The sequence below is a fragment of the Cornus florida genome, unplaced genomic scaffold, assembly GCF_030987335.1.
Source record: "Cornus florida cultivar Cherokee Brave unplaced genomic scaffold, ASM3098733v1 CherokeeBrave_3.0.0_Hap2_Chr05, whole genome shotgun sequence".
Lineage (NCBI taxonomy): Eukaryota > Viridiplantae > Streptophyta > Magnoliopsida > Cornales > Cornaceae > Cornus > Cornus florida.
Window position 1 is genome coordinate 20,826,554 of NW_026775575.1, and position 20,845 is coordinate 20,847,398.

The window sequence follows — 20,845 nt, forward strand, 5'->3', positions numbered from 1 at the left end:
CCGCAATTCGGATCCGTTATCGGGTCATCTTCCGGTTCACCATTGACGCACAGGGTTGAAAAACCTTGGGCCGTCACATCACGTCTCGGACTAAACCAAGAACAAATTGGTTATTCCGGGCATTAACCCGCTAGGAAGACCATCCTAGTGTGCACTATCTCAATTGGGGAGAACTCATACCTCCCGAACTAAAGCCGAACTTTAGCCATATCACAGTAACAATGTCCCAAGACTCCAAAATAATCAAATAAGTTCACAACTTATACGTAATTTATATAATGCACTAAGTCACCTTCCATGCACAAGTAGATTGTATCCACATAACACATGCTCTAAATCCACAACTACTATAGGATGATAATGTCGAATCTTTGAAGTGCGATTCGTTACACGCTGTAACAATATAATCCACTATTGAAAACAGAAACTCATAAATTCATTATAAGTCAAAAGTCATGCTTTAAACATACTATCAATGTCAAATACATGAGTTAATCAATAATACCATAGAAACAAAATTTAATTTGTAAACTAATTAAATTCCCTAGGATTCAAATCTCAATCAAATGACCTCCAATTAATACATGATAAACAATATAGCATGGTCATTACATACACCACATCAAAACTCGATTAGGCCATAAGAACAATAAAGTGGAATTTAATTAAATCATGATAATCAATTCCTAACTTCTAAAATAACATCAAATGGCTCCAAATTAACATATGCTAGAACATAAGTCATAGTTATCACAAATATCAAGTTAAACACTTAATTAGGCCAATGGAACCCTTAATTAGATTTTAATTAATCATTTTAATTAAAATCTCTAGATTTTCATACTTGTCCAAATGCTCTCAAATTAAAGTATGTTAAACAACATGCCAAGATATAATTTAAAAGCATATCACAAGTCAATTTCATGCAAGGTACGACCATGGGATTTAATCTTTCACAAAAGATAAATATTAAATAAAATATGTAATTTTTATTCAATCAATACCAATTTAATATATGTTAACAAACATATTAAAACATGATTTTCTAGCATACCACAATTCAAATCAAAGTTATATATCATCATGAATTTTAAATCTTATACAAAGAAATAAAAATTACTAACTTTCTAAATTTGATACAAGGCATACATATAAGTTGTATAATCATGAGAAACACTCAATACAATACATATAAATCCTAAAACATTTCCTACCTCAATTGAATGAAAATCCCAATTACCACCGAAATGAAATCGCCCTAAATTTTTGGTCCGCAAGACAGATATTTCAGCTTGTTACCTTCAATTTGGGAAATTCATAAAAAATTCAATTCTAATCCAAATTGAACGAATCCAAAGCCCAATGAAATCTTAAACACTGTAATTTGATAATATCAATTTAGTTTAACAAAATATTTTCCCTATTGAAACAGTTTTGACCCACAACTTTGAAACAAATTTTGCCTAGAAAACACATTTTCTAAGCGACCATGTCAAAAGAAGAAAATAAAACTGAGGTGAAAGGTCCATAATGCCCCTAGATCAGAATATGCAAAAAAAATGCGAAATGAATTCACAAGAGGCTCAAAACACAAACGATGAGGTTTTTCCCGGAAACGACTATGCACACAAACGTAACTTACCTATTTAGATGCGTTACAATGGTCCATGGCTTAAAAATATAGCCGATGCAAAATCCAACCCCCCAACGGGCAAAAAGGCAAAAATGGACTTGGAATGGAAAACATGGAATCCAAAAATGCAAAACGGGATCAAATGACTGTTTGGCCCTTGGCCACGCTTCATACAAGATTAATAAGACCCTATAAAAGAATGAAAATGGAATTCCCACACCCGATGCAACCGCGGTGAAGGAATGACTTGCGATTTTTCAAGATTTTCACAATATTTCATGAAGTTAAAAAGTTGCATAAAATACAATATACATGTCATTGGCCTCCGGCCTCATCTCATACATATCAAATACATTGAAAGGAGTGTACTTAAGTACACATTACATACATGGAATCAAATATACATATTTTGACATATAAGTCTACAAAATGACATTTCATGCTAACATTTGCATGAAATGGAAACTTAAAAGCTACACGACATCCAAGGAATGCTAGGCTTCAAGAACCAAGTCTTCGTACCTGAAATATGCCCCAGTATCGTAGGGGTGAGTAACATAAAGCTACTCGTAGGAGATGAGCATGCATCAACCTAACATTTTACAAATTTATCACCTTAAGGTGAAACATGTTAAAGGGGCTCATGCCACCTAACGTCTATGTCCAAGTGAGACTCGGGGAGCATCCTAAGCTACCTTAGAGTCTAAGCAACAAGAATCATGATATATATACGTGTATGAAATGAATCATGGTTGGGATAATCCAAAGAACACGACAAAAAGAATGCTTGAGCATAGATTAACATGAATTGCATTTTCAATACAATTGAACTAGGTTTAGAGTAATCCATACAATATGACAAAAGCATATTTGAATACAAGTTAATATGAATCACATTATTCATGCAATTCAACAACAAAAGAGCATGTTATACAATGCAACAAGGTTTAAGTTCTCAGAGCCATCAACTTAGAATCTAAAGCACAAAATAAAAGTAGTGGTTCATGCCACCTAACGTCTATGTTATAAATGAATCAATAGGATCAATCCTAAGCTTTATTAGAATGTTAAAACATGATTTTCAATATCGATGCAATTTAACCAACATTGGAACTTCCAATACAACGCATAAAGCATAATTTCGCAAAGTTAACATCCTGTAACTTAAAATGGAATGACAAATAAGAAACAACAAGTTACAACATCATCTAGTTATCAACTTGAAAATGAAATGCGAAATCAAACAAAGTGGATACTCGGACGTCACGCCGGATTAGACCGACAACATAGTTACTTTAGGGTTACTAGCCCATGGGTAACCTCCTTATGTGCGTAGTAGACTATATATAGAGGGACTATCCCCCGTACTAGAACCACGTCCTAGTCATAGTCAAACAACGACATCCCCAAGTTTCCAAAATTAACAAGTTGTGCAACAATGCATATATCAACAGAAATATGCAAGATAATCAGCTATCTACTAAGCACAACCAAATTTGGAAACCTATACAATACATGCTCTAAATCCACAACTAATATGATATGATGAAAGTCGAATCTTCAGTGTGCGATTCGTTACACGCTATGCATGAAAGATGTTAAACACGAAGTGTGCAAATCATTATACAAGGCAACAATATATTCAATAAGGAAAACATATTCTCATGAATACAAACATAGCAACTATGTTATCCAATGTTCAAAACATAACCAAATGAATATACAACAAGTCCAAGTCCATGATTTTGATATAGAAACGACTTTCGAACACAATTAAATCCATGGCTCAATTCGATAGAATTTAATTAAATAAAAATAATTAAATCCCCTAGATTCTAATTCAATTCCAAATAACCTCAAATTAATACATATTAAAGAACATGGCATGGTTATCACCTATATCTATTCTAAAACTCAATTAGGTTATTGGAACAACAAAGTAGAACTCTAATTAAATCATGCTATTTAAATTACCAAGGTTCTAAAACAACTTCAAATGGTCCACAATTAATATATATACTACTAAACAAGTCATGGCCAATACAAATATCAAGTTAAAATCTTAATTAAGCTAATGGGACCACAAAATAGATTTTAATTAATTCTTTTAATTAAAATCTCTAAATTTTCAAACTTAACCAAATGCTATCAATTTAACATATCTTAGAGAATATGCCAAGGACTAATGTAATATCACATTACAAGTTTATTTCATTCAATTTAAGACCATGTGACTTAACCTTTCACTAAAGTTAAATATAAATTAAAAGTTGCAATTCTCATGTAATTAATCCCAATTTAATATATGTGAACAACCACACCAAAGCTTAATTTTCTAGCATGCCACACAATTCAATTCCAAGTTGTATATCACCATGAGGATTAAATCTTAAACAAGGAATTTAATTAAATGAAAGGTTTGAAAACCTAACCGAATATTCTAAATCAAACATATGTGAAGCTATATGGCATGTAAGTCAAGAATATCAAGTCGGAATTTAAATGGAGTGAATAGTGCACTCGGAGCAAATTAATTAATCAAATTAATTAATAATTACTAATTTTCAAAACACCTCCAATTACTTTCAAATTCAACTATGTTGGAGAGCATGCAAATGCCTAATTTAATATGCTATCACATATTGATTTTAAGCTAGTTAAGGCCATGTGAATTAATCTTTCACCTAAGATAAATATTAAATAAAATCTTTAATACTTATTCAAATGTTCCAATTTTAATACACGACAATGAGCATATCAAGGGGCAATATAAAATCATGCTACATGTTTAAACCAAGTCATGAGCAACCAGGAAAATTAGATCCCGTACAAGAAAAATAAATAATAAAATCTCTAGATTTTATATTTAATCATGCAAACAAGTAGTATAAGCATCACAAGCATGCTATATAACAAGAATTTAAACCTAAAACATCCCCTACCTCAATTTGAGATGAAAATCTCAAAAGCCATCAAAATGGAACGGCTCCGAATCCGATGAAACTACTAGGTTTTGTCGAGGACAACGCCGTGAACATAACCCCTATGAAAGCCCCATCAAAATCATAACTTGACCTCAAAACCAAACTCAAGAAATGGTCAAAACTGAATTCTAATAAGGGGGAAAGGTAGAGCACGGCGAGGAGAACAACAAACGTTAAGGCCGAAGACTTTCCATCAAGGAAAAGTGAACCAAAAGAGGAGAGAGAAGATGGCAGCACCCCTTGGGCTGCCATGGGAGCTCCAGGTCATGCATGAAGAGGGGAGAAGATGAAAAATGAAATATCTCACCCCCCTTTTATAGAAAACTCAAAAAGTGCCCCGAATGGGCCCTGCCGGGTCTGAAAAATTAAAATTTGAGCAGACGCACTCAAATGGCAAAACTTTGTGAATGAAAAAGATTTAAAATGATAAAATATGAATAACGGAAGAAACAGCCTCAAAAACTGAGTCCCGAGCAGAAAGTTATGCCCAAAACAAGTTTAGCAAAAATCGGGGCTAGAAACCCTGAAACTGGAAAACATCGACCAGGAGGAAATTCCAAGAGTACACAACTCGACAAAATGTGAAAATGAATCCCATATGAGGATCCAGACTCAAAACAAGACATTTTGCAATATCTTTCATTAATTGCACAATGGCCCCTCCAAAAAGTGAAAACTGCACTGATGGCCCGAATGAAAATATCTTCCAAAAATATTTTCTTAAAAACCCCTGAAATAAAATATCTTCAAAAGATATTTATGAGAAACACCCCAAGGAAAGAAAATAATTTCAAAGAACTTTGCATCCATGCCCCTATGACACCGGGAGCAACCAGAGTACTTTCTTGTAAAAGTAAAGATACGTATTTCGTGGAAACCACTCAAGATGAAGGCACGTGAAGTCAAAAACCAACTCCGAGCATGAGAAGTGAGGTTGTACCAACAATGTGACAAATGGGGAAAAGACATAATAGGGAAAAAGACGAAATAGGGAAAAGGACGAAAGATGCATAGTGTCCGAAAAGTGAAAATGCAGAAATGACTCGGTCCTCAAAGGAAGTTGTCAATCCACGGAAAAGAGTCTCAAGAACCAATTCCGAGCACTTAAGATGACACTAAGCGACACGAAATAGAGCTCAGAAAAGAAAATTAAACAAAAAAAAAAATTCATTCGTAAAATTTCAAGAAAAAGGAAAGGAAGGCAAATGACCGGGTCATTACAATACCACTATCATGGAAATCAAACATCATGAATGCATGCAAAACCGGAATCAAATCCGAGCACAAAAAGTGAGGTTGTGAAAGGAAAAAGGATAAACGAGAAAAAGACAAAATATGAATAGTGTTCGGAAAAATAAAATATGGAAATGACACAATCCCCAAAGGAAGTTGTCAATCCAAGGAAAAGAGTCTCAGAAATTATTCCAGAGCACTCGAGACGACATCAAGTGATGAAAAACCGAACCCAAAAAGGAAAAGACAACGGGAAAAAAAATTATCCGTGAAAATCCGGGTTATTACAACCTTGTTCAACTCCCTGTAATCTATACACAGGCGGAGCGAACCATCCTTCTTTTTCACAAATAATACTAGTGTTCCCCAGGGTGAAGTACTCCGGTCAATGAAACCCTGGCTAAGTAGCTGCTGAATCTGATCCCTTAGCTCGCGCATCTCCACTGGTGCTATCCTATAAGGTGCCCTAGCAATAGGCGCCGTGCCTGGAGCTAAGTCTATCACAAAATCGATCTTGCGACTAGGTGGCAACCCTGGAATCTCCTAAAATACATCTAGGAAATCCTGTACAATCGGTATGCTATCCAATAATACAGTAGTCCCCCCCTCCGTTCCCTCCTCCATATGAAGCAAATAGGTGATATTGACTCCGCTAGAACGCGGCATGGCGACAACATACATGTCCTGACCAGGTAGAGTAAACACAATAGACCTGTCAAAATAATTAACTTCGGCATGGTAGTGAGACAACCAATCCATCCCAAGTATCACATCATAAGTGTGCATGTCCAGGGCCAATAGATTGGCTAGAAACTTGAGTCTGCCAATATCTACCACAGGCCCATCACTCTCATGAAGAATGGCTATATCGCCCAACGGTGAAGAAATACTCTGAGGTCTACTACATACCCGAGTCGTCATCCCAGACAAAGCAACAAAAGTCCTAGCTACAAATGAGTGTGTAACACCCGTATCAAATAAAACACGTCCATGAAAACCATGTATAGGAAACTTACCCTCAACAGCGTGAGGTGCCTGCATATCCTGTGGCATAGGGTTATACACCCTGCCATAATGTAGCTGCTGCGGTGCCTATCCTTGAGGCTGCGGTGGCGCTGGTAAAGCCGAATAAGTCTGTCCCTGAATCCGTGGAACCTGTGGAGCTGGTAAAGGCACTGGCGCCCTCTGCCCCTGCTGCACATACTATCCCTGTCCCTGTTTCTGTCTGACTATAGGACACTGCCTGGAAGTGTGACCATACTCTCTACAAGTGTAACAACTACCCTGGAAAGTACCAAATGACCTCCTTTGTCGATTAGCCTGTGGCTGACCCTGTCCTGCCTGTGGTCCCCCATTTTGCTGTCGCTGAACAGGTGCCACATCCCTGGGCGCATCTGATCCACCCTTGTGCTTCTTCCAAGGCTATTGTCCCTGGAACTTGCCTTTGTCATTCTGTCGGTGACCGTTCCCATTCCTTTTCTCAGCTGACTGACTAGCAGAGTCTCTGTCACCCCGCTTCTCACCCTTGGCCTGTCTGATATCCACGGTCAACTGGTACTGCTATAGAGCAGCGTCTACCACCTGAGCATAGGTAGTATAGGTTAGACTACCTGTAATAGCTCTCTTGATAGACCACATCAGTCCCTTGATGAAACTGTTGCGCTTCTTTTTCTTTGTATCCATTTCCTCCGGTGTAAAGAGAGACAAGCGTGTGAACCACTGCTCATACTCTGCCACTGTTATGCTTCCCTGTTGCAGATTGAGAAACTCAGTCTTTATAGCTGCCCTGACTACATAAGGAACATACTTTTCTTCAAAGTGTGCACTGAACTCATCATAAGTCAAAGCCATCCTCTCTTCTATGGTGGTAACTGACTCCCACCATTGTAGTGCATCGCCAACTAGCTTAAAGGTAGCAAGCATCTGCTTCTGAACCTCTGTGCACTGAACCAAGCGAAGATGTCGCTCGATGTCCTGTTTCCATTGGTGAGCTGCTCTCAGATCGGTGGAGCCTATGAACTCAGGTGGGCTCCCCTTTGTGAAAGAACTCCTAGCCTTCTCCTAAGTATCAGTCTGAACTGGTATCGATGCCGGTAATGGTGCCGGCTGTACCTGAGGCTGATTTTGAAGTGCAGCCGTTACCCCTGCTTCTATAGCTCGAGCAATAAGGTCATTGAGGTGAAGAGGAAACTCTGGATCTCCTCCCTGATCCCGAGTCTACTGAACTTCCTCCTGCTCCTCATAGAACTGACCTTCATCCTCCTGATGCTGCCTACGGGCCGCTTCCCTTCGTTGCCCATTGTTTCGTTTAGTTCTTGCATTAGCCATTCTGTCAACATAGAAAGACAGACATCAGCACGACTAAACCGAACCGTAAAGAATACAATGAATCTTAATACTTAAGTTCTAATCAAGAGAAAAAGCTACGCGAAAGTCTTATACGATAGAATCCAAGAGACACTTGAACATGGAGTGCTTTGATACCAACTGTGATACCCCTCGGATCCGAGACACGGGTTGATCAGGCCCAGGCCCAAACCCGAGGGATATCGAACAATTAATATGTAATGCGAACATAGATGACAAAATGAATTTAAGAAATAAAGTTTAATAAGCTGAAAGAAACTAAAAGGAAATCCTTGAATCATAATTAATCAAATCCGACAATCCAAAACTCCATAAGTTTACAACTCGGGAATCCATCCATTGGACCCCTTATTAAAATTCTCAAACTAAAATTGAAATAATAGAAATAAAATCCAAAACTATCATAGAGAAGATTCCTACATAATCGGAGGAATGAATATCTGTATCTGCTCTGCACGTCCAAGCTCTAACCCTGGAACTGACGACACCTGAAAAATAAAGGAGTGGGTCAGGCCCACATGCAAGTCCTGATCTACTACAATCCAACAGTAATCCGATATGTAGATACATCCTAGGAAGACTCAATAATAGCTAGAGTAGTCCATATATGTATATAGTACACATTATAGGACACTCGCTAGTCTAGTAGGTCTGTCTCAGCCTGAATAGAAGGCAACATGCAAATACGCACCCTAAGGCGGGCATGAGTACCTAGACCTACCAGGGAACAACACCTATGTCCAGTTATCCATCCTAGGCAATATACGCGCCCTAACCATGGTCATGAGACTCAAGCTCATACCACGGCACCATATAATATATATATAAAGTCCGTACTCCTCCTAATACAAAATACCACCCATCTGTGTAGTGGTCTGATATATGTATAACAAATCCATCCTGAAACCATAGTAGGTCATTCAATTCTCAATTGATATAACACAAGTAGGTGATGGACTTAACCTTTATGATTAATCCATACCTTAATCCAAATTTAGGTAGGGCTTAGTGTCTGAACTAATCCGTACCTAGTATGACACCGTCCCATACCGGTGCATACCATCCTCCAGTTTACGTAGTTAATAACACAATATAATTATTTATTAACCACATCCCAGAATAAGCATAAATATAGTTTAGAATGTATACAACCAATTTATGCATCCAATATAACATTTAGACATCTCATTATAGTTCTTTATATAAATGAAAATACTGTACATTTAGCTCATTCAGTTAACATAGTTGATGAAAACAGTATTTGATACTAATCAACCATACTCCAAAATTTGTATAAATACAGTTTAACATGTGTATAACTAAATTATGCATCCAATAAAAATTTTAGAATCCCAATTCCAGTCCTTTAAATTGATAAATTAAAATTATACAATTTACTTCTCCATATAGTACCATAACTGATGCATTGTATGACAGATTTTAAACATCAGTTAATTCCAACTAAGCATACACATATTTAACTACTATATGCTTATATCACAGCTGAAAACATGTCTCACAATTTAAGATTTCGCAGAGAAATAAAATTCCAAAAATAGTAGACAATAGAAATTAATTTTCAAATCATCCACCCACGGGTTCACTGTTTAATCTTAGATTAATTCCGTTCTCAATTCCTACTTGTAATCATGCTTCCCAACATTTTTATAAGTCTTAAGCATTAAATTACAACATCTAGTAGCCTTTAAATAATTTAAGAAAATCCAATTTCAGCCAAAAAGTCCCTAAAACTCAGTTCTGTGCGTTTTAAGATGGAGCAGGCTCTTTAAAAACTTTGAGCCTGCTCAAAACCACTTGGAGCCTGCTCTAAAACAGTTAGAGCCTGCTCTAAATCACTTAGAGCCGGCTCCAACTCTTTGGGAGCCGACTCTAAGCATTTTGGGAGCCTGCTCTCCCTCCCTTAGCACTCCAGTGATTAACAGAGCCTCTGTACTATGTTTTAATTCTTATTCTAGGTTCAATCTCAATCCTAGGTATATATTGAACCACTGATATTCAATGATAGAATGCATGGAACATACGTTTAGAAGCAACGATCACAGAACCTTAGTCTGAAACTTTAAGCAACCCACAACATATTAATTTTGTGAAATTAAATACTGTGTTAATTACTAATTCAAGGGTTTGTTTAATGTCGCAGACTAATCCTCAAGCATAATCAGATTTAAAGCAATCCACAACAAGATTTCAGTTAAAACTTTTAAGCAACACTAAAACAGATTAATTCAATGGAACCAAAATCTGATTTAAACATGCATATTAGATGAATCATAACATTTGTTTCATCTATTTTTAATCTTTGATTAATCCCTGGAGTCTTAACTAGGCCTGCACAGAACACGAATTAACGGGAGAGAGAAGAAAAGAGACTTGTCTTTGAGAGTTTGAATTAAAAACTCTAACTGTCGTCTCTATATACTCCGGCAACGTCGACTTGTTGTTATCAACCTCTACCGCTCCTAGTTAAATCCAGAACTCCTCCTTGAATCCCTCCCGTAATCTCCTAAGGTTCTCTCTGTAAATTACTTAAGCTCCCTCTCTGTTTCTCTGCCCTCTGTATAACTCTGTTACGTGAATTAACAAACCCTTGGCAGACGTATGCTTATATTTATAGGTTTTACGTGAAACCCTAGATTAAATCCTAAACCAACTATATGTTGACTCCAATCCTAGACACGATGTAAAAAACATAAAACCCTAATTACCAAAACAATGAAAACCTAAGCACGTAATTAATTATACTTTGAGAAATACATTTAAATTAATGTAACAAACCAAAAATACAAATTAAGCAATTAATTAAATAAAACACAATTTAATTGAATTAAAGTAAAGTAAATCAAATAAGCAAATAATTAATTAATTAATTAAAACAAGCAAATAAATATATTAAAAATGCACATAAATAATTAAAACAAATCCAGAACTGTCCTTTAAAATTAGGGGTATTACACAAATCAATCCCCGAAAACGGCGCCAAAACTTGGTGTGCTTCTTCCTAAGGTCGTGTTAACACCAACAAGTTGCAATAAAAGTGTGGCCAAGTTGAAATTTATAAAGTTCCACTACTAACTCTAACTACTAATATAGTTAGGGTGAGTAGGGATTGTCCCAAGGTATTGGGGGCTATGTTAATATGGAAACAAGGTCGGATTAGTAGGTCGAGTGATCAAAAGGTGTTTTGATTGGTTAATTAGACTACAATATAAATAAATTCAATATTAAACAACTAAAGTAAATAAAATGGTAGAGAACAAGAGAGAAAGGTCTTGGGATCTAGAGGTCACCACTAAACATTACCATTCTAGACACTTAATGTGTAATGAATGAGGGGAAACATGTGTTGCAATACAAAAAGGTGTGATTAATTGAATCAATAAGCATGGATTGACTAATTAAGCATATAATGTCTATACAACCTAGTGAATAGCACAATATATCAAACTAAGCCATTATTCCTTCCTTTAAGCTCACAATCAACACACTAACAAGTTAGAGCATTATACTACTTGCATTCATAAGTATGGAACATCAAACAACAAGTATGGATTGTCCTCACATCTAAGAAAGTAAAACAACTACATTACTTCTAAGCTAAGGACATGAAAATTAAACTAATTAAACTAAGGTAGAGGCACAATCCATCAAGAAATGAGTATGAACCATCAAACAAACCACAAGAGTATTCTAGTTAAGCATTATGCCTTAACAATCTCTAGATTCATAGCATCAATACACATAGACATGCATCAATATCACAAAACCAAGAGATAAACACATGAACATCTACTTTAGTATACATAGACATATGGATAGAATGAAATGATCAATTGGAAGTGTTAATCAACATAAATCAATGTAAGAATAAGATTCATATATAAATCAAATGTCAAGACAAGATTACAACACAAATCCCCTCAAAATACAAAACATCAAGGTCTAGATGGCATACTTAGGGCTAACTTTAGCCCCAAGAAGATGTTTAGCCACTTATTGATGTAATCATCCAACCCTCAAGGGCCATCTCCATGGTAGAAATGCTCTTATTCTTTATGGAAACCCTAGAAGAATGGAAGAACTCCCAAAGTAATGTATGTCTCTCTAAGCTCTAGCCTCTTCTCCAAGATATGTGATATATGAGATATGAAGATATATGATGTAAAAATGGCTCAAAATCCTTATATAGGTAGCTCAAGTGTCACATCCAATGGTCAGGTCTCCTGCACTAGGGTCCCTTCAATGATTGCACAACGAGCCATCTTTTAATGAGTTGGACTCTATTTTATTTCGGACTTGAGGAGGTTCGATCGATTGAATTCAGATGAGATCCATCGAACTGTGGCCAGATCCATCGAATTAAGGCCAGATCGATCGAACTGTGGCCAGATCCTTTTTGGAATAAGACAAATCTGAGATATTTTTAGGATATTTTGGGAAAAAGACAAAAGTGGTAGGTAGGGATAAGATCAAAAAATTTCGATCGATCTGAAGAAAGTTAGATCAATTGAAGATGGAATTTCTTTGAGGATAAGGACAAGGGGTCAATCCATCTTGGTGAGGTGAGATCGATTAATGTGAGATCGATCGAAAATATTCCTGATCGATCAAAGATTGTTGATGTCTACCACTTTGCTCCATTCTTCCATTCAGCTTGAGACTGCTTCTTTTATGCTCTAATTTGGCTAAATTGACTTATTTTGGGAATAAGCATCTGAAAAGGGCAATAACATGAAATTAGTCTAAAACGAGAAAGTAAAATAGATAAAGGTCTTAGAATACTTGAGCTTATCCTCCATAAGAATACGATGCATATATATGGAAGGGTCAATTCCCATTAGGTCGGCCACACTCCACCCAATGACTTCCTTATTTTCTTTAAGCACTTCCAAAAGATATTCTCTTGGGCCTCTTCAAGACTTGAAGAAATAATGATCGGTAAAGTCTCTTTTGGGCCTAAAAAAGCATACTTGAGATTGGAAGGGAGTGTTTTAAGCTCAAGAGTAGGTGGAAAGATTAGAGATGGAACTGGTGGAGTGCTAAAGAGTGGAGGAAGAGGTTCCTTCGGATTTTTCCTAGGTGAGAAGTCCAAACTAGCAATGGATTCCATTAAAATACTTACTTCACTCATGAATCCTTCATTATCAAACCCACAATTTCCATATATTTCTAAAAGACATGATGCAAGAGGGTCTTCGAAAAGAATAGATGAAAGATTGTCCTCAAGAGGGTTCTTTAGAAGCATAGAAGGAGTGCACTCGTCTACAACTTCATCCAAGACATCTACAAGACAACACTCATCTTCATCGATGGGATGTCGACTTGCATTGAACACATTAAGCTTAACCATCATATTGCCAAAAGAGAGATCCATGATGCCGGACCTACAATTGATAGTTGCATTTGCGGTGGCAAGGAATGGCCATCCTAAGATGATTGGAAGGTGATTAATAGTATTGACAACCGGTTCAGTATCTAGGACCATAAAGTCAACCGGGAAATAGAACTTATCGACCTTAATGAGAATGTCCTCAACCATGCCCCTTGGCTTTTTGACGGGTCATCGGCCAATTGAAGAGCTATTGAGGTTAGTTTCAAATCACTCAAGCTTAGTTGCACATACATGGAGTAAGGAATCAAATTAACACTTGCCCCTAAGTCTAGAAGAGCTCTACGAACCTCATGGTTTCCAATTACACAAGAAATGGTCGGAGCACTGAGATCTTTGAACTTAGGTGGGGTGTTATGGAAAAGAATGGAGCTCACTTGCTCTGTAAGAAGCACTTTCTTAGGACTTTGTCCCTTGTTCTTCCTCTTTTGTGTGCATAAGTCCTTTAAGAATTTTGCACATGGTGGAATTTGCCTAATAGCATTTAAGCGAAGAAGATTGATTTTAACTTGCTTGAAAACTTTCATCATATCATAAATTTTTCCCTCTTGTCTCCAAAAGGTGAATTTTTTCTTAAAGCATAAGGAAATGGAGCTTTTAGCTGATAAGTCTTTTCTAAAGGAGATGATGATGATGTTGATGGGTTCTTCTTGGAGCCACCTTTAACCAAGGAACTAGGAATAGGATCGGAAACGAGACGGGTGCCAACACTTGGTTGCATCGGTTCACTATTTTCACTTGGCCTTTCTACCCGATTATCAATTTTTCTACCACTTCTCAAGGTGGTGATAGCTTGCATTTGCTCATGTGGATGGCATCCCGATGTAGGATTTGCTTCCACCATGTAATGGGCTTTGGGATTTCTCTTGGGTTGACTTGGCAACTTACCCTTCTCTCTTGTGTTCATGGAGTTAGCTATCATCCCGATTTGGGGTTCAAGCTTCGACATAGATTGAGAGTAAGAGTGCAACAATTTGGTGTTTGCTTCTAAGCCACCCAAGGCCACCAAAATCTTATCCTCAAAGGTGGGATTCCTAAGAGGTTCTTGAGATTGATGAGAATAGACTTGAGAATTGTAAGCTTGAGGGTGAGAGAAGTGATTCATATTTTGATGATGAAAGGATGATGGATGAAACCTTTGAGAATTTTCATTTCTCACATAAGGAGGAACATGCCTTCCTTAGAAATTTTTACTTTATGGCAGACTTGAAATCTCACTCCACACCAGAATATAAGCATTGGAATAGGGATGGGCGAATGTACCATTAATTTGTTCGTGTTGCTTACTTTGAACGTGTCCATGGAGACAATTAGAAGTATTGTGAAACACACTAGAACATGTCATACATACTTCATTTTGATGATGAGAAGAATAGAATGATTAGATTTCCGGTTTTTGACTTAATAAAAATTGATCAAGTCTTTAGGTAAGAGTTTTGACTTCGGCAACAATCTCCATTGGACTCTCAGCTTGACACAAATTTAAGTTTTTTCCTTTCGCATTAGAATTATGACTCACCTGAGAAGATTGAGATTTATGCATTGAATTTTCGCTCATATTCTTAAAAAGATGGCAAATGTCATCTTCATGTTTTCTAAAATATGAACCTCCACATGAAGCATCCACTATGCCCTTGTGGGCATCGGATAAGCTCTCATAGAAATATTGAACTACTTGTCATTTTGGAATGTCATGATGTGGACATTTCCTTAGCAAATCATTCAATTTCTCCTAAGCTTCATGTAAAAATTCTCCCTCCTCATAGGAAAATTCTCTAATGGTGATTCTCATTAAATTGGTTAAACTCACGGGGTAATACTTTTTCAAAAATTCATTTTGCATTTGCGCCCAAGAAGTTATTATATTCACCCCCAAATTATTAAACCAATATTTTGCCTTGTTTTTAAGAGTGAAAGGGAAGATAATTAACCTAAGGACTTCTTCCGGGACATCCGTGTATCTCACGGTGGAGCAGACCTCAAAAAATTCACCCAAGTGTTTGTATGGTTCCTCATTATCTAGCCCATAGAAAAGTGGACACAATTGAATGGTCTCAGGTTTGATTTCATAATGATCAGCCCTAAAATTAGGAAGCATGATGTAAGTCAGTGCATGGTACCCATTGGGAGTGTAATGATCACGAAGGACCATTAGAAGAGTTGGAGCTTGAATTCCGGGAGGAAATGGGTCAAAAAAGGGATGTTTAATGAAATTTGGGTCTGGATAACCAAGATTATCATCGAGGTTTTCCATTGGAGTGATGAAGATGAAGAGTAGGAAGAACCACACAAAATTTAGTCAATACCCCAACAATAACAAGAAAAAGCAATTACTTTTCCTCCACAACAACAAATCAATCAACACAAAGCCTACACATACATTGTTCCCATACTCCATTACTTTTTCAACAATGCACGAAATTAAAAAGGCCTCCACACGGGCCGATGATTAATTAAGCAAAAGGAGTTTAGGATACGCTCACAATGGTCCTTATACAACTTCAAGAATTTTTATGCCTTTTTGCTTTGCTTTGCTTTTGTCTTTTTTTATTTTTTATGTTTTCCTTGCTTGCTTTAAGGCACCTTTGCTTGCTTCCCTTTGTTCCAAGTACCTAATCAATGAGCAACAAAGTGAGAAACAAAATAAAATAAAAATAAAAACAAGGATCAAAAGAGTACTAATTCCTATTCAATTCCTAATATAACGTTGCTAATCCCCGGCAATGGCACCAAAAACATGGTGTGTCTCGGACCTTGTGCTCAAAAAGATGTAAAAAGTATGAGTGTGTGAAGTGGCCACCTCATTTAAAATTTATAAAAACCACTTAACACTATACTATATGTATGAGTGAAAAGGGATCGTCTTAAGGGATTTGCAATGTATTACGGAATCAAATTCGGGTTAGTAGGTCGAATGATCAAAGAGAGGTTAGATTGGTTAAATTAAGCTACAATTCAATTAAAAACATGCAAAGAAGACAAGGTAAAAATATTAGGGTGTGGAGAATGAGAGAGAGGTCTTGGGGCATAGAGTTCACCACTAAGCTTCACCTCACTAAACATTTAGCATTTGTCAATTTAGGGGGATTCCATGTTGTAAAACAAGTGTATGTGCCATCAATTGAAATATTAAGCATGGATGACAAAATAAGCATACATTGTCTATTCAAGCTAGTGAGTAATAAAACTTATCAAATTAAGCCATTAACCATTCAATAAACCCACAATTGATGTACACAAAAATCTAGAGAAATGTACTACTTGCAATCTTAAGCATGGATCATCAAACAACAAGCATGGATTGTCGACCTATCTAGGAATGTAGAGCAACTACACTACAATTTTCCTAATAACAAGGAAATTAAACTAATTAAGCTAAGGAGGTAGAACAATCCATTTTGTATAAGCATAACCTATCAAATAAATCACAAGAGTAACCAATTAAGCACCATGCCTTGACCATCACTAGATCTACAATTTCAACACACATAGACATGCATCTAACTAATAGAATCTAATGTAAAGACATAATCATCCATTCCATCACACATAGACATATAAATAGAATGAAAAATTAATTGGAAGAATTAATCCATACAAATCATGTAAAAACTCAAGATTTATATATAATAGTAGGTCAAAACATTATTTACAACATAAATCCCCAAAAATTACAGAGTACTAAGGTTAAGGAGGCAAGCCTAGTGGCTATCTCTAGCCCCAAGAGAAGGATCTAGCCACTTATGGTTGTTGTCATCCAACCCTCAGTGGCTTTCTTCAATGTAGGCATCATCTTCTTCCTCTTGCTTTGGTCTCTAAAAACCCTAATCTAGAGAGAGAAAATTATCTAAGAACTATTTATTTTTAGCTAAAGTTGGGAACAAAAGTTGGAACCCTAACAAAATGGTCCAATTTCATTTAAATACAAGCTTCTTTGAGTAGGAAACCAGTCAAAAAATAGGCCTTTGATTGGTCTAATCCCGCAGCTACAAAAGTTGGTGGAGTTCGGGCGCGCTCGAGAATTAAAACAGCTCACTGCTAGCAGGATCTTCGATTGATCGATGATGGCTCGATCGATCGATCGAAGATGGCTTCGATGGATCAAAACTCACTTCGATCGATCGAAGTTAACATGGTATGAAAATATCTTCTTGGCCTTATCCGGATTGCTGAGCTGGCGCTGACGTGGCACTTCGATGGATCGAGAATCTTCGATCGATCGTGGAGGAATCTTCGATCGAGCAAAGATACTCTAGTGGACTTTTTCTAACTTTTTTTAGATTTTCTTCTTGACTTAAAAAAAGATCTAATGGGCTCTTTTTTGCGTGTTTGGACCTTATTGACCTGAAATAGACAAAAGCACAAATTAGAACTAAAACGGGAAAGTAAGATAAATGAATGGACTAAAATATCTTAACTTTGGTGTTAAAATGTGCAACATTTGAGCACTTATTACATGGGTTGGTAAGGGCATATTAGTAACTTGGCTTAAAGTTATAACTATTAGGGGCTTGACACTTGGCACATTGTGAGCTATGGAAACCACATGAAGATAAGGGCAAAACTCCCTCCTCTTCCCCATTCGGCCAAACCCCTTTCTCTATCTAAACTTTCTCCTTCTCTCTCTGTATCTATATACATATATGTCTTCCATTGTTCAAGCTTAGATTTGAGAGGGTTAGGGTGAGAATTTGAAGAAGGCCAAGAAGGGAAAATTGAAGAGCATGAAAAAGGTTATATTTTAAGACCAATGGTGTAAGGGTTAGGAGAAATTCGAGATTTAGGGATAGCCTTTGGGTTTGTTTTGCTTGGTTAAGGGCATGTTTGGATTGCACACATGAGGTAGGGATTTCTAATGCTTTAAGCTTTGCCTTTTGTTAAGTATTCATACTATGAACTTCTATTAACTTCATTCTTGAATGCAAAATTATAAATTGACATGATAGTAATATGTTATAGTGTGGAAGCATGCTAGTATGTGGACAAAAATGTGTTTGATTTCATGTCAAGTATGTATATTACATATCTTTGGTGCAAAGTTACTTAAACTAATAATTCTAGAATAATTTGTGATGATATGAAATTCTATGATGAGCATGCTTGTGATTGGTTACAACAAAATGCCATATTATGCTTATGATCACATTGATGGAAATGCAATGAATGGGTTTGAATTCTAGAAAATGTTACATTCATGCCATAGTTGCATAGGGATGAGGTTGAGGTCAAATTGATGGAATTGAGTTGCATACATAGCATTATTGGGATATTTGATTTAAAAAGGGTTTGGGATGGATTTTTTTTATTATAAAGTAAGCTGGATTTCGTTAGTCCGGTGCTAACTCAACCTAAAAGGAGCGCGTACCGGTGAGGACCTAAAAAAGTTGATTACTAGGCCCCAAATGGTTGCCAGATTAGGACCAGGGATAATATCAATCTCGCCTTAGTAAAGTCGGTTAGTGGTTTTTCAGTGTGAGTTAGGGTCGGTAGAGACCAAGTTTAGGGCCGGTAGAGGCCAAGTTTTGAGTCAGTTGAGACTAAGGTTGGGAATGTATAGGGCATTGCATTACATTCTATGCACACTTCTATTGAAATGCCTAAATGTTGTTGTTAAGATTGATTCGTGAATTAAATGCTATGAAAACCACAATGTATAATCCCAATTCTCTTTTATCCCCAATGTGTGATGTGTGGCTCAAGGGAGTCCAAAGTTGGTGCCTTAGGAATCTCCTACTAAGCCTCCGTGCTCACCCCTTCCTTTAATATTTTTCAGGACATGACAAGGATATTGTGGAAGATGCACTATCACAAATGGAGTTGAAGTTAAGAAAAAGAGAAAATTAGTTTTCGTAACTTTTGTATCAATTCTTGTATGAATGATGGTGGCATGTAATTGATTGACAGTTCTATATAATGGCATTGTAATAATGGTCGTGGAGGCTTTATTTTGTAATCATATTTTATTGGGACCAATGTACATATTTTGGACATCAATATAATGTGTTATATTGATCATGAATGATTAACTAGCCATATATGCCAAGGAGTGTATTTTGTTTAAATTTATGTGTCAATGAAGATATGTTAAGGTCACTATACTAATGTATATATGAATAAGGTTGTTTTGGGATGTTTTGAACTACTTTGGAGTGTACATGGACCAATGTTCCATATAGGAATCAAACCATAGTTTTATAGGGGAATTTGCCAATTTTCAGGCCAGTGCTCGAGCATAAGGCCTTGGTCGAGGATCATTTTTTGCAGGATGGCCAATGCTTGAGCACAAGGGGTCTGTGCTTGAGTATTGGGGTCCTAGAGCTCAAGTGCAAATGTTTGTGCTCAAGCATTAGGGTGTTTTTGGGGGGATACTAAGATAGGCTCTCGGGACTTTCCACTTTTGGTCCCAGAGTTCGAGCATAGATATTTGTGCTCGAGCACAAAGGGGTATGACCATATACTTATGTTAATTCAAATTTCAAATGCTCATAACTTTTTCATTTTAAACCCAAATAGGGTCATTCTTGAGTCTAACTTGCATGTTTTTGAGCCATCCTTCTAATGGTATAGGTTCCATTTCATAATTTTAACATAAAAGGACCATTTTACCCTTATAAACTCTAGGGACCTAGTGAGCCCGAAGTTAAAGTTATTATTCTTTCACCATCCGATTTGGTTAAAAACGATTGGTATGCCATCATTATAACCCCTAACATATAGAATGGTGCATAATGACCATTTTGCTCTTAGTTCCCCCGAGCCATATTGGGACCTCGTTAGTGATCTGGATCATCTGGATTTGGGTCGTTACAAAATTGCTCTTCCTCAACAAACTTTTGCAAGGAGACCTAACACTACTAAGATAAAGCACAATTTTAGGCCTAAATAATACTTTAATTTTGGGACAGAGCATATGACCTATGGATCCCAAAGTTTATCCCTTTAGTTTAATGGGGAGGACTCAGAGTTCGTGTAATCATTAAGTGGTGCCTTAGGGTCAAGGTGATCATTAGACTGGGTTAGCTTTCCTAAATAAAAATACTCTAGATAGTCATTCTTTGCTAGGGGTTGCAACATACCTGATAAGTATTGAAAACAGATGTATAGATAAAAACATTTACAAACATAAGGGTTAGAAGAAAAGAGACAAGGTATCCCTCAACTTCTGTGATATGCAATGGCTATGCAGGATGACATTGTGGCTGACTAATGTAGTACTAAAAG

The 20,845-nt window shown here is 36.7% G+C and overlaps 1 protein-coding gene across 1 annotated transcript in view; it reads right to left on the reverse strand.

The window, feature by feature from the left end:
* The window catches only part of LOC132309079 (uncharacterized), a 52,220-nt gene extending 44,070 nt beyond the window's left edge, over positions 1-8,150 (reverse strand). The window contains exon 1 of the mRNA XM_059807432.1: positions 8,103-8,150. Within this exon, the coding sequence (XP_059663415.1) occupies positions 8,103-8,150 (48 nt within the window). The remainder of the gene's footprint in view (positions 1-8,102) is intronic.
* Between the last annotated feature and the right edge of the window lie 12,695 nt (positions 8,151-20,845).